Source organism: Stigmatopora argus, chromosome 14 (genome assembly GCF_051989625.1).
Source record: "Stigmatopora argus isolate UIUO_Sarg chromosome 14, RoL_Sarg_1.0, whole genome shotgun sequence".
NCBI classification, from domain to species: Eukaryota; Metazoa; Chordata; class Actinopteri; order Syngnathiformes; family Syngnathidae; genus Stigmatopora; species Stigmatopora argus.
This window is the reverse complement of record NC_135400.1, coordinates 4,116,904-4,140,647: the sequence shown is the minus strand read 5'-3', so window position 1 is coordinate 4,140,647 and position 23,744 is coordinate 4,116,904. Positions and strand designations below refer to the sequence as shown.

The following is a 23,744-nucleotide window of genomic DNA, read 5'->3' as shown; positions in this document are numbered from 1 at the left end:
AAGTACGTACTACACTACAATGTAGTATTCTACTTTCCAGCTTATTAATGCAGGATTGTGATGTTTGTGAGGCTTGACGATCTTTAATATGCGTGTATTTTGAATTCAAAGTTGGAAATTGCACAATGTCCGTGCGTCAAAGTGAGTTTGACAATGCTTTTTTCGATCGAAAATTTGTAATTTATTTTAGTTATTGATTATAACACGCACCCCCAACTATTGGAATTAATTATATAGCAAAAATATGCGTGTTATATTCGAGTAATTACGGTAAATTTGTTTATATTATGTTACGAGCACGTTCCTGTGGAAAAAGTCTCCCCGCCTCGCCCCTCTCTCTCCCCCTCCACAAAATCTGTCTAATTTTAGTACTAGTAAACACATTTTAGTACTATTAAACCACTAGTTATTTGTTACTTTGTTAATAGATGGGGAATTAGAACAAATAAAAATGTTTTTCCAATCCATATCCTGTTTTTGGTGTTTTTTCAGAAGGTTGGAACAAATTAATTTGTTTTTAGTTAATTTCTATGGGAAACGTTCATTTGAGTTAAGAGTAAATCTCAGTCCCGGAACGAATTAAACTCGTATCTCGAGGTACCAGTAATACCTCGACATACGAGTGCCCCGACATGTGAGGAATTTGAGATACGAGTAAAATTCCGAATAAATCTTTACCTTGAGATACGAGACAAATTTTGAGATACGAGCATTTGAGACAGCCAGTTGTCCAGGCCGTGAGAGGCAATTTATGATTTCACCGCACTGTCTCTCTCGCCGCATCTCCCTCGTGGAAAGACCTCTACGAGCACTGGGTGGAGCGTTGCATTTTATCTGTTTTTTTCCATTAGTCAGTGCAGAATAAGGGAAACACAATGGATCCAAAGCAAGCCGGTGCAATGAAGGGTAGTGAGAAGAAAAGGCGTATGATGACAAACGATATTAAGCACGAAATAATAGAAAAACATTAGTAGTGTAAGGGGGACTGAGCTGGCTCGTCAATACGTATGGAGAAGCAGGAAGTTCGCCCCGGAAGCCGCGGTGGAATACATGTACATCTTTGCCTTGGTTATTGCACAAGAAGGTTTAAATTTAGTGTAACGTAAGATTAAAAGTTTAAGTGTGTGTGTATCGGAATCTAAGTTCATTTAAGTTAAATTTAAAGTTTATATTCCGTTACGAGCGCATCCGTCAAGTGACTCAGTCTCTCTCTCCCATCCACTCCCCGTTGTATAAAATAATGCCTCATCTTATTATTAAACATCATAACCACTAGTTATGGGAACATAACTAGTTAATAATACATTACGAGCGCATTCGTCAAGTGACTCTCTCTCTCTCGCTTTCGCTTGCTCTCTCCCCTATCCACGAACTCCCCGTTGTATAAAATAATGCCTAATTTTATTATTAAACATCATAACCACTAGTTATTTGTTACTCTGTTAGTAGCTGTTGGATTACAACCAATAAAAATATGTTTTTCCATTGTAATAACCTGTTTTTTGGTGTTTTTTTCAGAGGGTGGGAACAAATTAATTTGTATTTAGTTCATTTCTATGGGAAACGTTGATTTGAGATACGAGTAAATCGACATACAAGCTCAGTCCCAGAATGCATTAAGCTCGTATCTCACGGTACTACTGTACATCCAGCCTCAATAAGCACATTGAGATGCTTTTCAATGAGGCTGCTGTTTGTGCAGAGGTATTTCAGAGGTATTTTAAAAAGAAAAACAGGCAAATGGCTCAAGACTGGCAATACGCCAAACGCTGTACGCCAGTACTAGTGATGGTATAATGTGTGCTCTCTCTCGGGGTTGTGTGTCTGTCTTTAGTAAGCCACCCTAGTAAGACCCGCCCTACCCGGTCAGACTGTTTCTGATTGTCTTACACTGACATTTTCCATTTGAAATGGTTGGCCAATCAACAACCTGTTTAAGAACACAAAGCCGTGAACAGAGAATAGCAGAGACCTCTGTAAAATCCGTACCTGTCAACCTCGCCCGAATGCTCCCCTTATTAATGATTGCAATTCCCCTTATTAAGTGATAATTGTTAGGGTTAGTTGGGGTTTGGGTTTGTTTGTTTGCTTTTCGCCTCTTGCGTCCCTTCGGGCTTTCCTTCCTTTTGTAACCAGCTGCGTGTACTTTGTAATCAACCCATGTCTGTCTATTTAAACCAGGAGTCACCAAACTACGGCCCGCGGTATTTGGACCGGCCCTCTGAACAATACCAGAGACGCTATCGGATTTTTTCCCTATTTGGCCTTGAAGACTGGGACATTTTAATCTTGTGTTTGGTTCATTGCACCCCTGCTGAGCCCACAAATCATCCCAGTGAAGCGGGCCCTTGCATTGCTTCTTTGGTGACACGCGCGGGGAGAGTGTTTCCCTTTGATGCATGCGGGCACTTCCACCGTTGCATGCGGGCACTTCCACCGTTGCATGCGGGCACTTCCACCGTTGCATGCGCGAGCAGTGTTAGCGAGACATCTGGACGATCGCAGGTAAGGGCGGAGCCCTGGTACCATCGCTATTGCGATGCTATTCAAGCATATAAAAACTGTGCAACCTGAACCTGTTTGAGAACGGAATAATGGCGAAAAGGTTAGTTAAGAGAAAAAATGATTCAGAATGCAGGGTATTTAACCTGCAGTGGACAAACGATTATTTTTTTGTTCAATGCAAAGAAAAGGCTGTTTGTCTCATCTGTCAAGAGACGGTGGCAGTATTCAAAGAATACAATCTTCGCCGGCACTATGAATCCCGTCACAAAGACAAGTACGATAGCGTGCAAGGCCAAATACGAGCAGACAAACTCTCAAAGCTAAAAGTTGGACTATTATCTCAGCAGACTACATTTCTACGCCCAGCTCTGCTGAACCAGGCATCCGTTCGGGACAGCTTTCGGGTTGCTAAACTGATAGCAAGCAACGGTAAGCCTTTCACTGACGGAGAGTTTGTTAAGAAATGTATGGATGTTGTCGTGGAGGAAGTGTGTCCCGAGAAGAAAGATGCATTTAATGCCGTAAGTCTGTCGGCGAGTACAATCACCAGACGCGTTGAAGAAATCGGGAGTAATGTATATGCCCAGCTGCAGCAGAAGACGAAAGAATTTGACTTTTTTTCATTAGCACTGGATGAAAGCACGGACTTGCAAGACACAGCGCAACTGCTCATTTTTATTTGTGGAGTTAGCGCAAACTTTGAGATATGCGAGGATCTCGCAGCCCTCCAAAGTCTCAAAGGGACAACAACGGGAGAGGATATTTTTGACAAAGTGTGCCAAACCATGGAGAAGTTGGACCTGGACTGGTCAACGCTGGCTAGCATCACAACTGACGGGGCTCCTAGTATGGTGGGCGAAACTCGCGGTTTAATAGGACGCATGAACCGGGAGTTGGAAGAACCGGGAGTTGGAAAAAAGGGGTCTCACCGCCCCGGTACGAGTCCACTGCCTAATTCACCAGCAAGCACTGTGCTGCAAAGTGTTGACGTGGAATTCTGTAATGAAGGTTGTGGTGTCGTGCATAAACTTCATCAGGGCAAAGGGACTTAAACACAGGCAGTTCCAAGAATTCCTGTCTGAACTGGAGTCTACGCACGGAGATGTGCTGTACTACACAGAGGTCCGATGGCCGAGCCGGGGCAGAGTTTTGAGGCGTTTTTACGAGCTTCTACCCGAAATTAACGCATTTCTTCATTTAAAAGACAAAATGGTCCCAGAGCTGATCAACCCAGAATGGAAATGGCACCTCGCATTTTTAACAGACGTGACAGAAATACTTAACTGCCTTAACTTGCAGCTACAAGGCGAAGGGAAACTCATTTGCGACATGTATTCACACATAAAAGCATTTGAGGTGAAATTAGCGCTGCTTTTGGAACAAGTGAAAAAGCGCAACTTTGTCCATCTTCCTGCTACCCAAAACCTGTCGACAGAGAACCCAGCCATCCCGTTCCCAGCTGAAAAGTGCGTGGAAGCACTGGAAATGCTGAAGGCGGAATTCGGTGTGCGATTCACTGAACTACATGTTCATGCGAAAGATATCCGTCTTTTTCAGAACCCCTTTGTTGCCGACATTGATGAAGCCCAGCCTTCATATCAGTTTGAGTTGGCTGAGTTACAGAACTGTGATGTTCTGAAAGACGCATTCAAGCTCAACAGTCTCATTGACTTCTATGCCTCCCTCCCAAACGACACATCCAAACATAAAAAAACACGCAATGAAAATGTCCTCAGTTTTTGGCAGCACGTAGATCTGCGAGAAAACCTTTTCTCGCATGAAACTGCTGAAAACTCCGATGAGATCAAGATTGACAGATGAACATTTGCATCAGTGCTTGAGACTGGCTGTTACTAGAATGGAACCTGATATTCAACTTCTCACCAGCCAGATGCAGGCCCACAGTTCACACTGATGAACATACATAGGTAAGCTCACTTTTCTGACTTGAATGAGTCATTCTGAGCATAGACAAATATAATCATAATAAAATCTACTGGGATAAAATCCATCTTTACAACCATACTGGTAGTGAAATGTATTGTGCTGTGTAGGTGCGGTTTCACTTAGTTCAGTTTCTCAACCTGCTTCCTTTGTGGTTTTCAAAGGGAAGTTGATGAGAGCGCTGGAAACAGCGGTGTCTACAAGCCTATTGGAACAAAAGGATTATAAGGAAGAAACACAAGAACTTTAAGAGACTGCTCATATGTGTCAGAGAGATTCTGCTCTGACAACTGAGCTGAACTTTTATCTCTTAAGATTGTGCATGGCACAACAGAAAGTTAATGTTCGATGGCTTTTTTTCTATGAAGAACCCAGAGAGAGTTATTTAGTTCTTATTTATTTCATAAACAGTGTTATTTATTTCCTGTTTTTTCTGTGAAGAACTCAGAGAGGGTTATTTAGTTATTATTTATTTCATTAATAGTGTTATTATTTGTTTCCTGACTTTTTTTCTGTAAAGAACCTGGAAAGGGTTATTTGGTTGTGTGGCTTTCTGGAAAACAATAAAAAAATTAAGCTCCCCTACGATCGTCACACTTTTTCTGTTACAAACTAACGGCCCCCCATCAGAGAAGGGAAAAGGGAAAAGTTATGTGGCCCTCACAGGAAAAGGTTTGGGTACCCCTGATTTAAACCCTTTCTGTTTGTTAGTCTTTGTTGGATCGTCTGCTTTGTTTGTACCATGCCTAGTTGCCATGTCATGCTCCCCATTTCCCCATGTGTTCCCATCAGGTTTGGTTTTGTGATTTGAACCAAAATGAATTGGATGGCCAGCGTTGTCAATGGCGGCCAACGAGTTAAGCACAACCAGGATAATTTATAAAGCACACTGGATTATAAAGTGCACTCAAAATATTTGATTTAGCAAAATAGAGAAATTTAAGTTTGCCTTATAATCTGAAAAATATGGTATATAGTACATCATGGACCTCACCCCCCTAATCTAAATAATTTATAATCTTGAAGTATAAAACTGAAATCATTTTAATGTAGGTGTATAAATGGCTTACCTGTGGAAGGCTAAAGGCAATTGAACCAGGTGCCACTGTATGATGAGTCTTGACTGTAAACATAAATTTGTGGTTGGGTGTAGTCTTCACCGTAACGTGTCTGTGGAGAGATAGTAACCTCAATAAATTTTATAATAATTAGTGACAGTACACCAAGCGTCTCAAAATGAATTCATCCATTGTTTTGCAGGACATTGAGCCACACAAGCAATCTGTGCTGGACAGTCAAGCTACGGTAAAATGTATTCCAATGTTTAATCAATATTTCCTCGGGAAATCATGGAAGATGAATGAACTATTTCTGGTGTCAAAATGATTTCGTCACAACGGCGAGAATATCTTTACAGACACAGCTTTCTCAAGTACATCTAATCAGTTTGCAGTACAAACCGCAAAACAGGCTGTGTAGGTGTGTTTATTGGCACTGCAAAAGAGAAATGTGGGCGCCTGATAATGATGACAACTCACTGTCCAGACTGCAGGTCCTTCTCGCTGACCACGGCGCAATTTGTTAGTGACAACTCATCTGTCGGACACCTTGCTGCTTGCATCGTCTGCAAAAAGAGAGGCATAGAAGGATTAGGGGAGGGAGAGAACTTTTATTAGGCATGCGACATAACTGGGAATCTTTGGCTTCCATTGACGGTGATAGACCAACCAGAGTTGCTTTTAAAATCAGCTTATTTTACATTGACCACAGTCACCTTGGCATTTTATCACAATACTGAGACCAAATAAAGATATCAACACACTTTCTGATGTTCCATTGGCTTTAATGTTTTAATAAATTAACTTAATAATTGATTGAGGGTCATAGATGTTCAATCTGTTTGGGCTGAGAAGGGCTAGAAGCGTTTGTACAATTGCTACCAACCGTCACACAAATAATGGTTTTTCTGTTGTTGTCAGTGGCACGAGAAGACGATAATGCAATGCTGTTTCATCACAGACCAAACCGTGGAATAAAAATGATGCTACGTCACACCGGTTATGAGGGAAGGCATGAATGGAAACATTTCAACATCCCCATGGGAATTGTGCTGTTAACACCAAAGGCAGCATAACATTTCCAGCACAGTCACTGGCAGATTGCTTTAAAAAGATACAGCATATTTTGTCATGACTTTGTGCCATCAGATGCCACATACAATTCCTTCATTTTCAAAACTGATTACTATGAAAATTTGAATGTGACTCTAGCGCAAGGCACTCCGTAGCCAACTTCAGCTGGCAAAAAAAATTCAGAGACAATGCTGCAGTCTGAGCACATGATCTGGTAACCACAGCAACTGCGTTAGGCAAATCACCAGTGCTGTAGACAATAAATCAGGTATATTCTGGAAGATCCATCAGAGACAACAAATGTCACCACTTCTTACAGGTTGGTTCCACATCAGTAGTATTTTCTATCCTATTTGATCTCTGTGCTTGTTCAGTACAAATGTTTCCAACATCACAGCTTCATTTTCCGAACCACCTATCCTCACAGGGACAATTTAGTGTTCAACCACCCTACTCTTCATTTTTTTGGGATGTGGGAGGAAACCGTACCCAGAGAAAACCCATGCAAGCCGTGGACAACATACAAACTCCACAAAGTGAGGACCAACCTGGGAACGAACCCTCAACTCCTGAACTGTGAGGCAGACGCGCTAACCACTCAACCATGAGTGTGAATGTAAATATATATTCATTAATTTATTTGTGTGCTCAAGCCTATCCCAGCTGACTTTGGCACCAGATGGGGGACACCCTGAATTGGTGGCCAGCCATTCGCAGGGCACAAGGAGATGGACAACCATTCACGCTCACACTCATACCGAGGAGCTACGTTACGTGTCTGTGTGTCTAGTATGTGTCATCGTTTATCTTCAACCTACACATACGACTAAAGATGGAAATTAGCCCTCGGCTACAATATTACATACGTATCTTCATTAACATGAATATAAATATGTTTGTTAATATGTGCTGTGCCTTATTAAATAAATAAATCAAACTCAATTTGTTTGTTCTAACAGCATATCATGCATGTTTTAGAGTTGTGGGAGGAAACCGAAATACCTAAAGAAAACTCACAAAGACCAGGGTAGAACATGCTAACTCCACACAGGAAGGTCGGAACCAACTGGAGAATGAACCCTCCATATCAGAACTGTGAGGCCAACAAGCTTACCACTCGCCTACCGGGCCGGCTATATACAGTCGTACCTCTACTTACGAAATTAATTGGTTCCAGAACTTTTTCCGTAACTTGAAAATTTCGTAAGTAGAGGTGTACTTTATATGTAAATTCTCTAATTCGTTCCACGGTCCTCACACAACTACCAACTAAACCCTTTAAAATTGGTCAAAGTGTCCCAATTTTGTATAAAAGATGTGAGGAAACACAAAAATAAGAGAAAATTATAAGGAAATGATTTATTAATGTCTTAAAATAAATAACGCATATGAATATGTGCCAGGGTCGTTATTACGGGAGACGTAATACCCGTGTTTGTCCGCCAGATGGCGGCAAGAGCCCGTTCTACCAGGGCCAAAAGTCGTCCACTTTGTAGTAAATTTTAGACTTTTACATGTGCCCTGTGTGTGTGAAAATATGTGCCGCGTTGCATTTTTAATCGCTTAACAAGGGGAATTGCAATCATTAATAAGAGGAGCATTTAGGACAGGTAAGTAAGAGAGAATCTTGAAATATGGATAGTTGTTGTTGTGAGACAGCAATTTCATTGAAGTGAATGCTTTTATTGTCATTATGAGATAGAATGAGAGCAATGAAATGAGAGCCCAGCAGAGGGTAGCGAGGTTCTAAAGTGAGAATCAATGCATCTGTGACAATATTTTCAAAATAAAATAACGGATAAGGAAATGCATTTATTTTTGGGGGGATTTTGTAACTTGGATCTTTTTCGTATCTCGAGTCAAGCATTTGCATAATAAAAATTTCTTAACCTGAAACATCCGTACCTAGAAGCTGAGAGAGAAAAATATATAGTCACGCTTGAGTTTTTTGGTTCAGCCCCAGTCAAACTATGAAAAAAAGCATGACTCATAGTCCGGAAAATACGGTAACTGAGTCTCGATACTTTTGTAATAAAATATCGTCTTCGGGTACAGCAAATCTGTATTGATACTTTTGACAATTCAAGACATACAACTCTTTGGCCTCGTGGCCGGATGATTCGCCTAAAGACGTTTCGCCGACGGATGTTTGACAGACGGACAGGTCGCCGAATGGACGTTCCACCGAACGGTCAATCGGCCGAACGGAGCTTCGGCCGAGCGGAGGTTTCGCCGGCGCGCTCGCCCGGCCCCCGGATCGTGTGTGTACAAGTTTTGCAACCTCGGCCCGCGGGCCATATACGGCCCGTTAGGATTTTTAATCCGGCCCGCCGAGTAGGTAAATCATATCCCAAAGGTCATCGGAGGGGTTTCTCCCCAGGAACAGTGCTTCGTGGGCGGATTTTAATGACACATGCCGAGTTTCATTATCGAGCTCCATATATTTCCCGAGTTTGAGCACTTTAAAAATCGGCGGGGGTTCCCCCCGAGTCTATCCGAGAATAGTGCGCCGTGAGCGGACTGGGTTGGACAACGCCCCGCTGAATTTCTGCAGCTCCAGAAATTTTTCAAATTTGAGCCCCACACACATTGGAGGGGTTTTTCACCGAGCACAGTGCTCTGTGGGCGGACAGGGGTGACACATGCCCCGCTGGAATCCTGAGCACCATAATTTTTTTCTAAGCGTGAGCACCACACACATCGGCGGCGTTTTTTCCCCGAGCGTAACCAAGGATAGTGACACATGAGCGGATTGGGTTGGCTGATGCCCCGCTGAAATCCCGAGCTCCATAAATTTTTCAAAGTATGAGCACCACACACATCAACGGTGTGTTTTCCCAGTGCCTATCCGACATTTGATGTCGCAAATACAAATACTAGTATTTGTATTTAATCATTAAACGCTGATGCCCCGCTGAAATCCCGAACTCCATAAATTTTTCAAAGTATGAGCACCATACACATCAACGGTGTGTTTCCCCAGTGCCTATCCGACATTTGATGTCGCAAATAAAGATACTAGTATTTGTATTTAATCATTAAACGCTGTTTTCGGCTGGATTTAACCGGATTTGAGAGCATTTTGTGCCGTTTGGCGAATGGCTGTTCTTAAAATGGCCGACAAGCGACGACGTCGAGCGCCGTTGCTTCACAACGCGCATCGGACATCTAGTCTGTATACACAAAGAATATGTGAATTTCCTTTGTCTTCTTTTAAATAAAGTACTAGTATAAAATACAATACTAGTATTGTATATACAAATACTAGTATTTGTATTTAATCATTAAACGCATTTTGAGCCATTTGGCGAATGGTCGTATATATAGACGTTTTTTTTCCTTATCGCGACATCATCGCAACATTTTCCCGAGGAATTCACTTCCCTGGGCTCGGTTCTAATGTCCAAAGAGCTCCAGTGTTTGTATTTGATCATTAAATGCTGTTTTAGGATGGATTTAACATGATTGCTGTCATTATATGCCGTGAACTTGTATTTAGAAATATGCCCAGCGGGGAGCAGTACATGCCCTTGTTATTCCTAAATGAATGTCATCTGTAACGGCCGTATATAGCCCGCGGGGCGAGGTTGAAAAACTTGTACACACACGATCCGAGGGCGGGGCGAGCGCGCCGGCGAAACCTCCGCTCGGCCGAAGCTCCGTTTGACCGTTCGGTGAAACGTCCATTCGGCGACCTGTCCGTCTGTCAAACGTCCGTCGGCGAAACGTCTTTAGGCGAATCATCCGAGCACCCTTTGGCCTGTAATAAATCAGCCGCACTGAACTAAAAATGTTTCAACCCTGAGGAAAAAGTAGTGTCTTATAGGCAAAATAAATAACTGATCATTGATCATGATGTATCTAATATTATTTCAGGGATTCATAATCATTCCAATTCATGGAAACAAAATGAAAAAACTGCCTCATTTTGTCGTTCCTGTCTGCTTTGACCCATCAAATTTGACCTATAATGCATTTGTAAGGATTTCAGGGATACATTGATCAAATTCTTCCAGGTATCAACCAGATGAGCAGATTAAAAAAAAAACTTTCCTGTCGATGCATGATTATGTTTGGCAGCAACAATAAAAGACGTTAGCACTATTTCATCAAAAAAGTCCCAAAGGTGCATGTATATCTTTGTAGTAGACCATCTGGATCAGAATAACAGCTCCAGAAGCGGAAGAACTAATTGAAAGACATTAAAATATTGCTGCTGGGATAGATTGTTGAGACTCATTACAAACATAATTTTGCAAAATTTGAACCACTTTGCAGGCATCATTTCAAAATCATAATTCATTTATTCTCATTAGGCAAAATTCACAATGCAATTGCAATAAAAGCAGCCTCCTCTTATGGACAGTGCAAGGAGGAAAAAAACGCACAGGTCAATGTTAGCAATCTCGGCAAAAGCCATAAATATTTAACTAAGTTGGCCACCGTTGACAGCATTAGATGTCAAATCCATTTTTGCCTGGAGGGCAAATGGACAAATTAAATCACATCTTCCATTCAAAATGGTGTGGCCAAGGAGTGCCGTCAAACACAGGTAATCTAAGGCTGCCAGGATTAGTGCACTAATAGATTAGACAATGAATTATAAATTTTCCATATTATTGAGCTAATTAATACGCCCTGCCAAGGGTTGGCAGTTTGACACCCCTGACACAAACAATGTTGCCTGTGAAGAAGGAATCTTTTGCAACCATAATCTACTGGTCAACAGAGGTAAGTGGGAAAGGATGCCATTTCTCATTTCATTGTTTTTTTTAAAACAATAACAATCGCATTATGCAGTTATTCCCTTAGGGACAAACATTTACACGCATATTAAAGAACGCCCAGGGGTATAAATTAATGAATCCTAATGACAGAGGATTTCCATTTCCAGTTTGCTTAGGACACTGAACGGCTGTGCTGCAATGGGACCAAAACATTACAGGGAGTTGTAGTTCTCCCAGCAAGCAGCTCTCCCAGAATAATTTCATTTTTTGTCAGGTGGGAAGAGCAAGACACTTCCCAAGGAATTGTAGAAAGACGACAGATCGATTTAACAGTTGCGTTTCCATACATACCTTGAAAAATATTACCACCTTGTGGCGCCAGCATGGGCAAGCAGAGAGGAAGGACAGAAGACATTTTTGAGACCGAGTTGGACTTAACGTGGACGCGTAAGGTCGTAGTGACATACTAGGTTCGATACAGTCACAAGCGTGGATTCACTCACATGCATGCCAATTTAATTACAAACATGCATACATAGTGGACATGGTAAGAGGGCGGCCCAGAGATGACGGTACAGTAATACCTTGAGATTCGAGCTTAATGCATTCCGGGACCGAGCTCGTATGTCATTTTGCTCGTATCTCAAATAAAATTTTCCCATAGAAATTGTTGGGGTTATTCTGGGATGTTATTATATATGTGCATATTGGGGCCCATATGAAATATGTGCATATTATTAAATCATTCTTACAAAGCTCGAGGCAGCTGGCTTCGAGGACATTTAATTGTTTGCAGGACTATTGAGTCGGACAGGACACCATGTTCCAGGCCGAGGACTGTTGATCTGAGTTCGCAATGAAGATCTACGAAGGACTCTTAAATTGCTTTGACTTAGATTCCGGCAGATGGCTATAATCGAATCAACTTCCGACAATACTCGCATATTGTTTAAAAATACTGTCGCTCGGGTTTTACCATATATGGAATTATTATGCTTATTTGTGCAAATTCTTACGCAGTTGTTTTGGTTTACGATCCGCTCAGGTCACCTTGTATGCTTACTTGTGCAAATTCTTACGCAGGTGTTCTTGGTTTCCGACCTGATACGAAATTGTTGTGGCAGTTGTTTTTTGACCTTAATGGTGTTATTCGGTTAGCTTATGCAATTGTTTGAATCAGATTACCTTAGATGTTTTGATTATGCGCGGCTAAATGGACAGGGGAGGATGCCATTTCTTCAGAATATTCCAGAGGCGAGGACGAGCCAGGACGATTCTCACTTGCAAGTTTAGTAGCTGGAACATGTCAACGATGTCTCTCTGTTTTTATTTAAGTATACCTATTAACAAACCTATCAGAAATGAACTAAATACAAATTAATCCGTTCCAACCCTCTGAAAAAAACACCAAAAACAGGATATTACAATGGAAAAACAGCTTTTTATTTGTTCTAATTCACCACCTACTGACAAAGTAACAAATACCTCGCTAGACGTTATGATCTTCAATACTAAATTGTGACATTATTCAGTACAGGTAGCGCAGAGTGCGTGAAGGAGGGAAGGAGAGGGAGGGAGCGAGAGAGAGCGAGAGCGAGAGCGAGACCAAGTTGACAGCAATATGCTTGTAACATGACATAAACTTTAAATTTAACTTAAATGAACTTAGATTATTTTACACACACTAAAAATTAGTTTTAATCTTACGTTACACTATATTTAAACCTTCTTGTGCAATAACTTTCGAGTCAGAACTTCCTGGCTTCTCCATGCCTCAGAAGAGAGTGTTTGTCTTTTTAAAATTATTGAACTAGCCACGCCTCGCTTTGAAGGGTTTCGCTCTTTCTCAGATGCGTGCTTTGCTTTGAAGTCCATGTAGATTCCGCTGGCTTTTTCGCAGATTATCGACTCGGTCACGCTACATTCAGTAAAAATGTACTCTGTACGGCCCAGTGCTCGTAGATATCTTTTCGGGAGGTAGATGCAGACAGAGTGATGCTGCTCTCATAAGCAGCCTCTCGCAATGTTCGGCCACCCGGATGGCCGCATCGAAAACCTTCTGGTATGCTCTTATCTCAAGGCAAAAATTTGCTCGGGATTTTCCTATCTCAAATTTTTCATATTTCAAGGTATTGCAGACATACGAGCAATTTGACATACAAGTACAATTGAGCAAATATATATCTTGAGATAAGAGACAAATTTTGATATACGAGCATACAGCGGATGCGAGAGGCTGCTCCTAAGAATATCATGGGCACTGTCTTTCTGGTCGCAACTCCCTCGTATAATCTCTCTACGAGCACTGAGCGGAGCGTTGCATTTTTTCAGCGTTTTTTTTCCCCGTTAGTCAGTGCGAATGGCGGAGCTTGTACGCTAATACGAGAGGAGTACTACTTCTCGGGCAAGTTGGCAAGTGGTCATGCATTATCTTATTGTGAGGACATTTGTGTCCATCATTTTCGGAATATTTTGAAGGGAAGACAAAAGCAAACAACCCGATAGGTTGCATCTGAAAGTCAGGATGGAGGCGGGGCAAATAGAGCCAACCCGGGAGAAGAAAGGTATAAAACTTTAGAACAAAATTACAATTAAGTTTGGTGTAAGGTTAGATTAAACTTATTTTTTGAGTGTGTCTGCATCGTAACCCAAGTTAATTTAAATTTGTTTATGTTATGTTACGAGTGCGTTGCCATGCAAAAAGTCTCTCTCTCCCCCACTCTCTCTCTGTCCCTCTCTCTCTCTCTCTCCCCTCCGCGAAAGCCATCTAATTTTAGTAAAATTAAACACATTTTAGTACTTATTTGTTACTTTGTTAATAGATGGCAAATTAGAACAAATACAAATGTTTTTCCAATCCAATATCCTGTTTTTGGTGTTTGTTCAGAGGGTTGGAACAAATTAATTTGTTTTAGCTCATTTCTATGGGAAACGTTCATTTGAGTTACGAGTAAATCGACATACGAACTCAGTCCCAGAACACATTAAGCTCGTTTCTCGAGGTACCACTGTACTGTATTTCAAACTGAAATCGTGGAATGGATTTATCGATGGAGTTATTTCAACTGCCGAATTGAGAAATAATGACTTACATACTTCAAATCTGATATATTAAGATCAGATTCATATGCATTGCACCATGCAGGTGTTTATAAGATGGATTCACCCGTTTTTTTGTAGACCTTTTTTGCAAGGATGGACAGGAACCATTTTTTACCCGTGGGTCAGTTTCATAGTTCGAGGGTCCGTACGGACAGCCGGCTGGCTGGTGGTGGTGTATGTGTTAGTGTTCCCGGGTTTATGATATTTTAACACTAAATTAGTGTCCTGGACATAATCTTACTTCAGTCACACTAAACCATGTCCCCTTTGCACCCTGAAATTAAAGACCTTATGGGCTTGGCCCGGGTAGGGCACACCACTAGCACCTCTATAAGTCCTGACACTGTGAATTAATATATAGAGGGACTTTGAAAGATAATTTAAAATTACGTAAGTAATTTAGACAAGGTTGTCCGTCTCCTTGTGCCCTGTGAGTGGCTGGCCCCAGATTCAGGGTGTTACCCGCCTGGTGCCCATAGTTGGCTAGCATATGCTCCAGCAAAAAATAAGTGAGCCCAGGTGGCACCTCCACAAGAAATGCTCCGTTTACATGATACTCTGTTAAAATCATTAGTTTCTAGAGAGAAACTGTCCCACTCAGTGGACATATTTGCTTAAAGATTTGATTTGCTGCAGTCGAAAAGAGTCGTTGGTACTGAAAACACATGCTTCAACTCTATTGAATCTGATCTTGTGATAAAATCAGATACTGCGCGACAATCTAAATAGCCGAATTTGGCGCCCATACCGATATGGAGACATCGATAATAGCAACCACTTCATATTTCACACCATACCAGTTGTTTTCAAAAGAACTCTTATGAGCATGAGTGCCATTATAATATTCAATCATACACACTACTATCCTGCCTTTTGTCATACACATTATTTCAGCTTTTCTACAAGCAGCAGCGAGCCAATAATTAACACTGTGTCTACGATAGACACCTGATCCATTTGAATTATTAGATGCCACATGATTGGACATCTATTATTGGATTGTGTATCTATATTTGACATACAGAATGAGCTCTGAACTGGTTCAAATATCAAAAGCATCCAACTGAATTTTTCATAATGCTTTTCCTGGGGGAAGGATGGGGAAAGCATCCAGCTCAATGTCTGCACCAGCAATCAATGCTGCAAGATCAGGGTGGAGCACAGTGGCTTTTAATAGCTTCATATACTGTGGTGCATTCCATGGGAATTTTATGTTGTATTGAAATTTTGAGTCTAAGGCGGCCCGGCGGCTGAGTGGTTAGCGCGTCGGCTTCACAGTGGGGGTCCTGGGTTCAAATCCAGGTCAGTCCACCTGTGTGGAGTTTGTATGTTCTGTTCTTCCCGGGGCTGCGTGGGTTTTCTCCCACATTCCTAGTGAGATTAAGCAGTTCAGAAAATGAATGAAGAGAATGCTTCACGTCCACTCGACTCATCTGATTCTCCGTCGGGTCTGAGTTGCCACACAGAAACCTTTTGAGCGTGTTTGTCAGTCGGGGCGTTACATATACACTTTTTCTTGTTCTTTTCGAGCTTCAAGACTTGAAAACTGCCTCTTGTACCACATTGTTGCCGAAACCAGTACAGCATTTTCAATCTCGCGGTCCAACTTGAAATGAGAAAATTTGTGATGATAATAAAAAATAAATGATATTGTGCTTGGGATCGGTTTCTTTTGCCGTCGTGTTCCCTGCCTCTGTAACCTAAAATAAATCCCCCCCTCCCACCACTTTTGTTTTTAGTCCAACTCTCTGATCCTCAAAGTCCCAAGCCTTCACAATTCTTCTCTTGGCCATATAAAAGACTGAGTGGGTGTCTAGTCAATATCATGTCTAGTCAACACCAGTGTCAAGGAAAACAATTTAGAATTACACCCCATATATTTGCTCTTTGCTGCAGCACAAAATTATACGCACATTACTTTTCTGATCACATTTAATGTATAGATACAACCAGATGAAGGTTCTCTATGACAATTGCCCAAACTGGGAAGGGTTGACAAAGAGGGAGGTGAGGCTGAATTGATTTTTGCTGTTATCACTTCTCAACACTGGCCTACCCTGGGAGACCAGCTGAACAAGAAACAGCAGATACGCACTTGCGATGTACCGAAATAAGTCCTTGCTGAAGGCTGAAGGTCCAAATATTCAACCTGCAGGGTTTTTTAGCTTATCTGTCAACCACCAAATCAGTGTCAAGAGAGAATACGTTCGCACTGTTGCAGGTCATCCAATGCAGTGTTTTTGCCAATTTAACAAGAAACAGCAGATACGCACTAGCGATGTACCGAACAAAGTCTTTACTGAAGGCTGAATGTCCAAACATTCAACCTGCAGGGTTTTTTAGCTTATCTGTTAACCACCAAACCAGTGTCAAGAGAGAATACGTTCACACTGTTGCATGTCATCCAATGCAGTGTTTTGGTTACATCTGTTATTTTTGTAGTCATTCATATTGAACAAACTAAGGAACTCTTCCGTGACGTCACATGCAAGCGCGCTGTGTCATGTGTGATAGCGTTTACAGAAATATGGTCCATTTGTGAGGTGTTGGTCATTACAACTTTGGAGGATTTTATGTTACCTGAACCAAGTTTGCCAACTTTACATGCAGTATCCAGAAGCAAAAGGTACCTTTATCCACCATTGCTCACGTCTGTTGTTTTTTGTTGTTGAGCAGTAGTGACATATTTTATTTGCTAATGACATATTGTCCAAATGTGTCATATGAGAGTTCATAGTGCAGAGGCATTGGATATAACATAACTGATTTACAGTACACATGAAAGAGGAGCAGGTCAGATGTGACAAGATCAGAATTGGAATGTTCATACTGTATGAAAATATCAGATAAGTGTCACTTGTGGGAAATCAGTATTGAAACTATTAAAGGGGAAAATAGTGGTGTGATAAAATGTTGGTTCCTGTATTTTACATTGGCATATTTTTTTAAACGATATGTCGATTCTTGGAAGGAGCATATCAATGACTGATTGGGACACACACTTTCCATGCAATGTTTTACCATATTGACATATTGTCACACCGCTACTGTAAAATGTATTTAAACGAAGGCATGACCATCCACAGTATACCCAGCAACAGCACAAGGGCACGCAACAGTAAAAGATCCAACTGCGTGAGCTTGTGTGCAACCTTGGGCGTGGCAGCAGTGGCTTGAAGCCGTTTTGACTCACACTGAATGACCATCATCTTTCCACAAATATATTTTACATACTGAAAAATGTAAGCTGACTTCCAGTTCTTTAAAGGCACAACAACCAAGAACCATATTTTAGCACCTATAGAGCGCACTTAAAAGTCTAAAATTTTCTCTAAAATGGACTGGCGCCCAATCAGTTGGTGTGCCTCGATTATGCACTAAATTCAAATTTTTGTATCACCCTGACCGCTTGACTGACTGGTTTCATTTCTTCCCGACACGCTACTTATTTTGATCAACCCAGCGGACGTTTGCCCTAAAAATCGCCCCCGCGTATTCCAGCATTATCGTAAAGTCATTCAAAACATCCCAGACGAGTGGCGAGGCAGTTGACTTCCGTGTACTTGTAGTACTTTTAACCCTCAAAAATACTCTCAATACTCAAAGAAAGAACACATCAGAGCTATACAAAGGAAAGGGCTGACGTGAATGACAAAAGAATGCAGGTGTGAACACTTGGTAAATGGACTAAAGCTATGGATCGAACACGATATAACAGCGAGGAGAAACAGCATTGCGAACGGCTTGGGAGTGAAGAATGTTGGATGGCAAAAATAATAGTTCCATACAAAGACTGGCAGGCAGCGTCGCACGAGTTACGTGACGATTTGGAATGGATTGTCAATGCCTGGGCCAAAGTGCCGGCGAGCACTGTAGTTAAACCTTTCGTCAAAGCTGGAATCACTGTTACGAAACCCCACGGCGACAACTCTGACCCTGACAATGAGATGGAACCCAGGATTGTTTATCTCGGATATAGAAGATGAGGACTTTGACAGATTTGTAGATCCTTGAATGCTGTGACTTAAATTATCGCGAATACGCATTACGTCAATAAAACAAAATCTAACTCAGTTTTGCTCCTGTTGCCTTTTTTCAAAACATACGCTAGCATGCATGCTAACGTGTGTTTCATGCTAGCATGACCAGCACTTGAAACGAAGTGCCTTTTCTATGGGCAAAAACACAAAATACACCCACAACTGAACCAGCGCCCTTTCCGGTGGAGCGTCCTATAGGTGTGAAAATACAGTATATGTTAAAAATTTGCAGATAACAAGCACTAATGCGCTACTACAGGCTGAAGACTGTGACCAATTTGATACTCTGTCATATTGTGCTAGTGCACGTGGCCTTTCCTAGCAAAGAGGCAACAAAAACCTCCCAACAACATTAAATCCACATTTAATTAATCAGCCATTAGACAAAAATAACATGTTTCGAGGATGGATGCCTATAAATTCCATAAATATACCTACCAGCTTTCATTCTCACCATCCACAAATAACAGAGGAATAGGAGAAATTTTACAAAAAAATAATGTAAATATTCAGCACCAAGACAAATGAAAATAAAAAATGGAGATTGATGCATTTACATGCATTTTTATGTAACAACATACAATCTAAATTCCCTTGAACTGATGAAAGTGCAGTATCAGATGTAACCTTTAAAAAGATCTGTGAAAATGATTGATTAAAATGAAAGTTGGGATCCATTATGACCAGGGATGTCATGATCACATATTTTTAGCATCCGAGTCCAAGTCAGGCTGGCCCGGCGACTGAGTGGTTAGCCATCGGCATCACAATGGAGGACCTGGGTTCAAATCCAGGTCAGTCCAACTGTGTGGAATTTGTATGTTTTCCCTGGACTTGCGTGGGTTTTCTCCGGGTACTCCGATTTCCTCCCACATTCCAAAGACATGCATGGTAGGCTGATTGGACACTCTAAATTGCCCCTTGGTATGCATGTGAGCGTGAATGGTTGTTTGTCTCCTTATGCCCTGCGATTGGCTGGCCACCAATTCAGGGTGTGCCCCACCTCTGGCCTGAAGTCAGCTGGGATGGGCTCCAGCACCCCCCTGCGACCCTCGTCGGATAAAGCGGTCCAAGTCACCTGATTTTGAGAATCTGCTAATACCTAGTCCCGACCCAACCACCAAATTTAGACAAAGCTATCTTAAAATTACAGCCATATAAAATGTTTATTAATGAGGCCTATGCACAACTATTGTATATTACTGTCCAACGCGATAAACACGTTTACCGTTCACATAAAAGCCTGCAGAATGAATAAGCAATGGCCTAACCAAAACTGTCAGCATATTTATCAGTTCTTACTGGGCTGGGCTCACAAGACAATTCATGATGGTGTCTAGGTACTACAATAATGCAAACCGTTATGTTCGGTGGACCACCAGTGGAAGGGGCTTGTTGTCTGTGAGCGCTTTTTATGCAGCAACGTCGGCTCAAGGGCAAGCAGCTCCCAGGATTAAGCAGACTCACACTTATTTTGACGGCGCACATTTGGACTGGCGAATATAAATCGCAAATTGTAGCCGAGGCTGTAGCACACCGTCAAATGGAAATCAGATGCCTACAAAAATAGCAGCGACTTTCCTTTAAATTTGATGCGTCTAGTGTAGACGAAGCGAGCTAGCTATAGTCCGACATTTTGCTCCCCGTTTTACCATGGAATTTGTCTGACTCAAATCAGGAAGCGTACGCTCGGGTAAAATCGGCAAGTATATAATATAATGTGAGTTGTTCTTACCCGGGCCGCCATCGTCACGGTTTGAGGTGGATGCTGTAGTGATGTTAAATTGTTGGTTGGTTCATAGGCCAGGGGGGACGTAAGAATGAAGCTCTGACAGCAGGCGGCTTTATAAAGTGCAGCGCACTCTTTGCTGATTGGGTGAAATAACCGGAAGTTTTCAGTCTGTCACGCGTCCTATGAGCTCACGTGATGCACACCGAGCCTATTTGTGGGCTTTCGAAACCCGCTCACGTGTGCACATCAAACACTAAAAAAACATTCAAATTCATACCTGTGTAATTTAACTTTCTCTTGCTTTAAGTAAAAAAATGTTTTTTTTCCCCAAATGTATTTCTAAAATGCATTTATAAATGAACAGATAATTAAATATACACTCATGCCTATTAGAGTCAGTAATATCTTGTGTGTGGAGTTTTTTTCACTACTATTATTAAAAATTAATGAATTTGCTTTAAATATGACAAGGGCAGCACAGTGAGTGGTTTGCGCATTGGCTTCACAGTTTTTAGAGGGAGGGTTCAATTCCAGGTGGGTTTCAGTCTTACCTATGTGGAGTTTGGGCTTGCGTGCGTTCACCGGTTTCGTCCCAAATTCCCAAAACATACATGCTGGGCTGGTTGAACACTTTAAAATCCCCAGTATGAGTATGAGCAAGAATGGTTGTGAGTCTCCTTGTGCCCTGCGATTGGCTGGCCACCAATTCAGGGCGATCTCGTGTATTTGATCTCGAATAAGTTCCAGAAACCCCCCACGACCCTTGAGAATAAGCTTAAGGAAAATTAGTGAATTCCTGAATGAATAAATATGATATGCATGTTGCTGCCATCACAGTAACAGCATTCAGCACCACGGACAGCGCCACCGTTGTAAAACTTGTCCTGGTGTCCGCTAGTTTCATATTAGTACCATTGATGTTGACATATGGCTGTTTTCATCCTTTAAACTAGCAGTATATATATATATATATATATATATATATATATATATATATATATATATATATATATATATATATATATATATATATATATATATATATATATATATATATATATATATTTCATAGTGGCCTGAATAGTTGAATGATGCAGTGATACCATCTGCAGCAAAAGCATGTTGAAGGTCTTTGGAGCTGATCTGTCAGTTGAATTTTACTGTTCTCACCATCCTTCGCCTCTGCTTCTCTGAGATTTATCTTGGCCTGCCACTCTGGACCTTAACTAAAACAGTGCCTGTGGTCTTTTTTTTCATAGTTCCAACAGACAGCTGAAATCTCTGAGCTAGCTTTTTGTATCCTTCCCCGAAAGCAGGGGTGACCAAGTCCGGTCCTCGAGAGCTCCTATCCTGTTTGTTTTCAATGTCTCCCTCCACCAACACACCTGAATCAATTAATCATTATGAAGCTTCTAGACAGCTTGCTGATGAGTTGATCATTTGATTCGGGTGTGGTAGAGGAGGGAGATATGGAAAACAGACTCGATAGGGGCTCTCGAGGACCGGACTTGGCCACCCCTGGTATAAAGATATCTACGAGCACTGGGCAGAGGGTTAAATTTTTTCCGTGTTTTTTTTTTGCGTTAATCAGTGCGGAATTAAGGGGGGAAATGGGTCCAAAGCAAGTAGATGCAATAAAGGGTAGTCCGAAGAAAAGGCGCATGATGACAATCGATATTGAGCATGAGAGGAGCACCCGGACAAGTTGGCAAGTGGTCGTGCATTATTCTATTGTGTGCATAATTTTCAGAATATTTTGGAGGGGAGACAAAAGCAAACAACCCTAGATAGGCTCCCTTTAAAAACTCTGGCTAGCGAGGCAAAAAGAGCCAAACCGGGAGAAGAAACGTTAAAAAAAAAATCTCATCTCATCTCATTTTCTGAAACGCTTTATCCTCATTAGGGTCGCGGGGGGTGCTGGAGCCTATCCCAGCTGTTGGGGACACAGAGGTGGGGGACACCCTGAATCAGTGGACAAATTAGAATTAAATTTAGTGTAAGGTAAGATTAATTATTTGTGTGTCTGTAAGGTAATCTACGTTCATTTAAGTTAAATTTATGTTATGTTACGAGCGCGTTGTTGTCTCTCTCTCTCTCTCTCTCTCTCTCTCTCTCTCTCTCTCTCTCTCTCTCTCTCTATCTCTATCTTGCTCTTTCTCTCTCTCTCCCATCCGCGCACTCCGCGTTGTACTGATTAATGTCCCATTGTAGTATTGAACATCATAACCACTAGATAGTTATTTGTTACTCTTCTAGTAGATGGTGAATTAGAACCAATAAAAATATGTTTTTCCATTGTAATATCCTGGTTTTGGTGTTTTTTCAGAGGGTGGTAATGAATTAATTTGTATTCAGTTCATTACTATGGGAAAAGTTGACTTGAGATACGACTAAATCAACATACGAGCTCGGAACGCATTAAGCTCGCATTAAGTTAACACACACACGCACACACACACACGCACACACACACACACACACACACACACACACACACACACACACACATATATATATATATATATATATATATATATATATATATATATATATATATATATATATATATATATATATATATATATATATATATATATATATAGTAATAATGATGGTTCAAAACCAAATTGCTTGTAAATATTTTTATACAAAGTACCTGTAACAGCTGATCAATTTGTTCTTTCTTGCATACATACTCATACATCCACAAGGTAACAGGGATCCTTATTACACAATATGGTTCACAAAATGATGAACATTTTTTAAGTCTATCATAATTACACAATTGTTTTTGTCTTGTAGCTTTTCCAACATAAAATATGGCACATTTTTAATGAGACATAATGGGGAAAAGTGGGAGAGGTGTCAACCAAGTCCTCTGTCTCAGAGTCAAAGTTCTATTTGAAGGTAACGGTCCTTATAAATGTTTCCTATCCTTGGTGGAATCCATTTGAAAAATAGCAATAATTTCAGTCATTCTGAATCCATTTGGTGCTGGAGAAAGTCTTCAACTCAAGTAAGTGCATTATATGGGATGAAAACTATAGTTATACATATTCATGAAAGAGTGAGTTTACCTGCCCTAACATCAAACATAAATATTATGTGATCTAGCAAAGACAGCTTGTGTAAAGCCATTTTAAACACACACATTCCAACATTATTAATATTGGATGTGTTATCTTACTCTTACAGCATTTGGGTTTTGTGGCTGTACCGTTGACATTAATTCAAGCATTTAGTTTGTAAAGCAAGCCTTTTTACATGCAGAAATAATTTGAATGTGGACTGTTTTGACTATACCTGTCAGCTAAAGGATGAGCTTCATTTTCGGTACCATATTTGAAAGTCTCTTTTGCTTCTTTTCTGTTTCATTTGCGTGCTCTTATATATATATATATATATATATATATATATATATATATATATATATATATATATATATATATATATATATATATATATATATACATATATATATATATATATATATATATATATATATATATATATATATATATATATATATATATATGTATATATTTATTTTTTCTGGTGAAAA

At 40.8% G+C, this 23,744-nt stretch overlaps 1 protein-coding gene across 3 annotated transcripts in view; it reads right to left on the bottom strand.

The window, feature by feature from the left end:
- The window catches only part of LOC144088737 (vesicle-fusing ATPase), a 44,857-nt gene extending 24,530 nt beyond the window's left edge, over window positions 1-20,327 (bottom strand). Inside the window, exons 1-4 of one of the 3 annotated variants that reach the window (XM_077619362.1) lie at window positions 20,186-20,271; window positions 11,660-11,677; window positions 5,988-6,073; window positions 5,520-5,619 (exon numbers count right to left, since the gene is read on the bottom strand). In XM_077619362.1, the coding sequence (XP_077475488.1) occupies window positions 5,520-5,619; window positions 5,988-6,073; window positions 11,660-11,677; window positions 20,186-20,197 (216 nt within the window). In that variant the 5' untranslated portion in view covers window positions 20,198-20,271. Of the gene's footprint in view, window positions 1-5,519; window positions 5,620-5,987; window positions 6,074-11,659; window positions 11,678-20,185 lie in introns of all 3 variants that reach the window. The other 2 variants (XM_077619363.1, XM_077619364.1) reach the window with 2 other exon arrangements.
- Window positions 20,328-23,744: the final 3,417 nt, after the last annotated feature.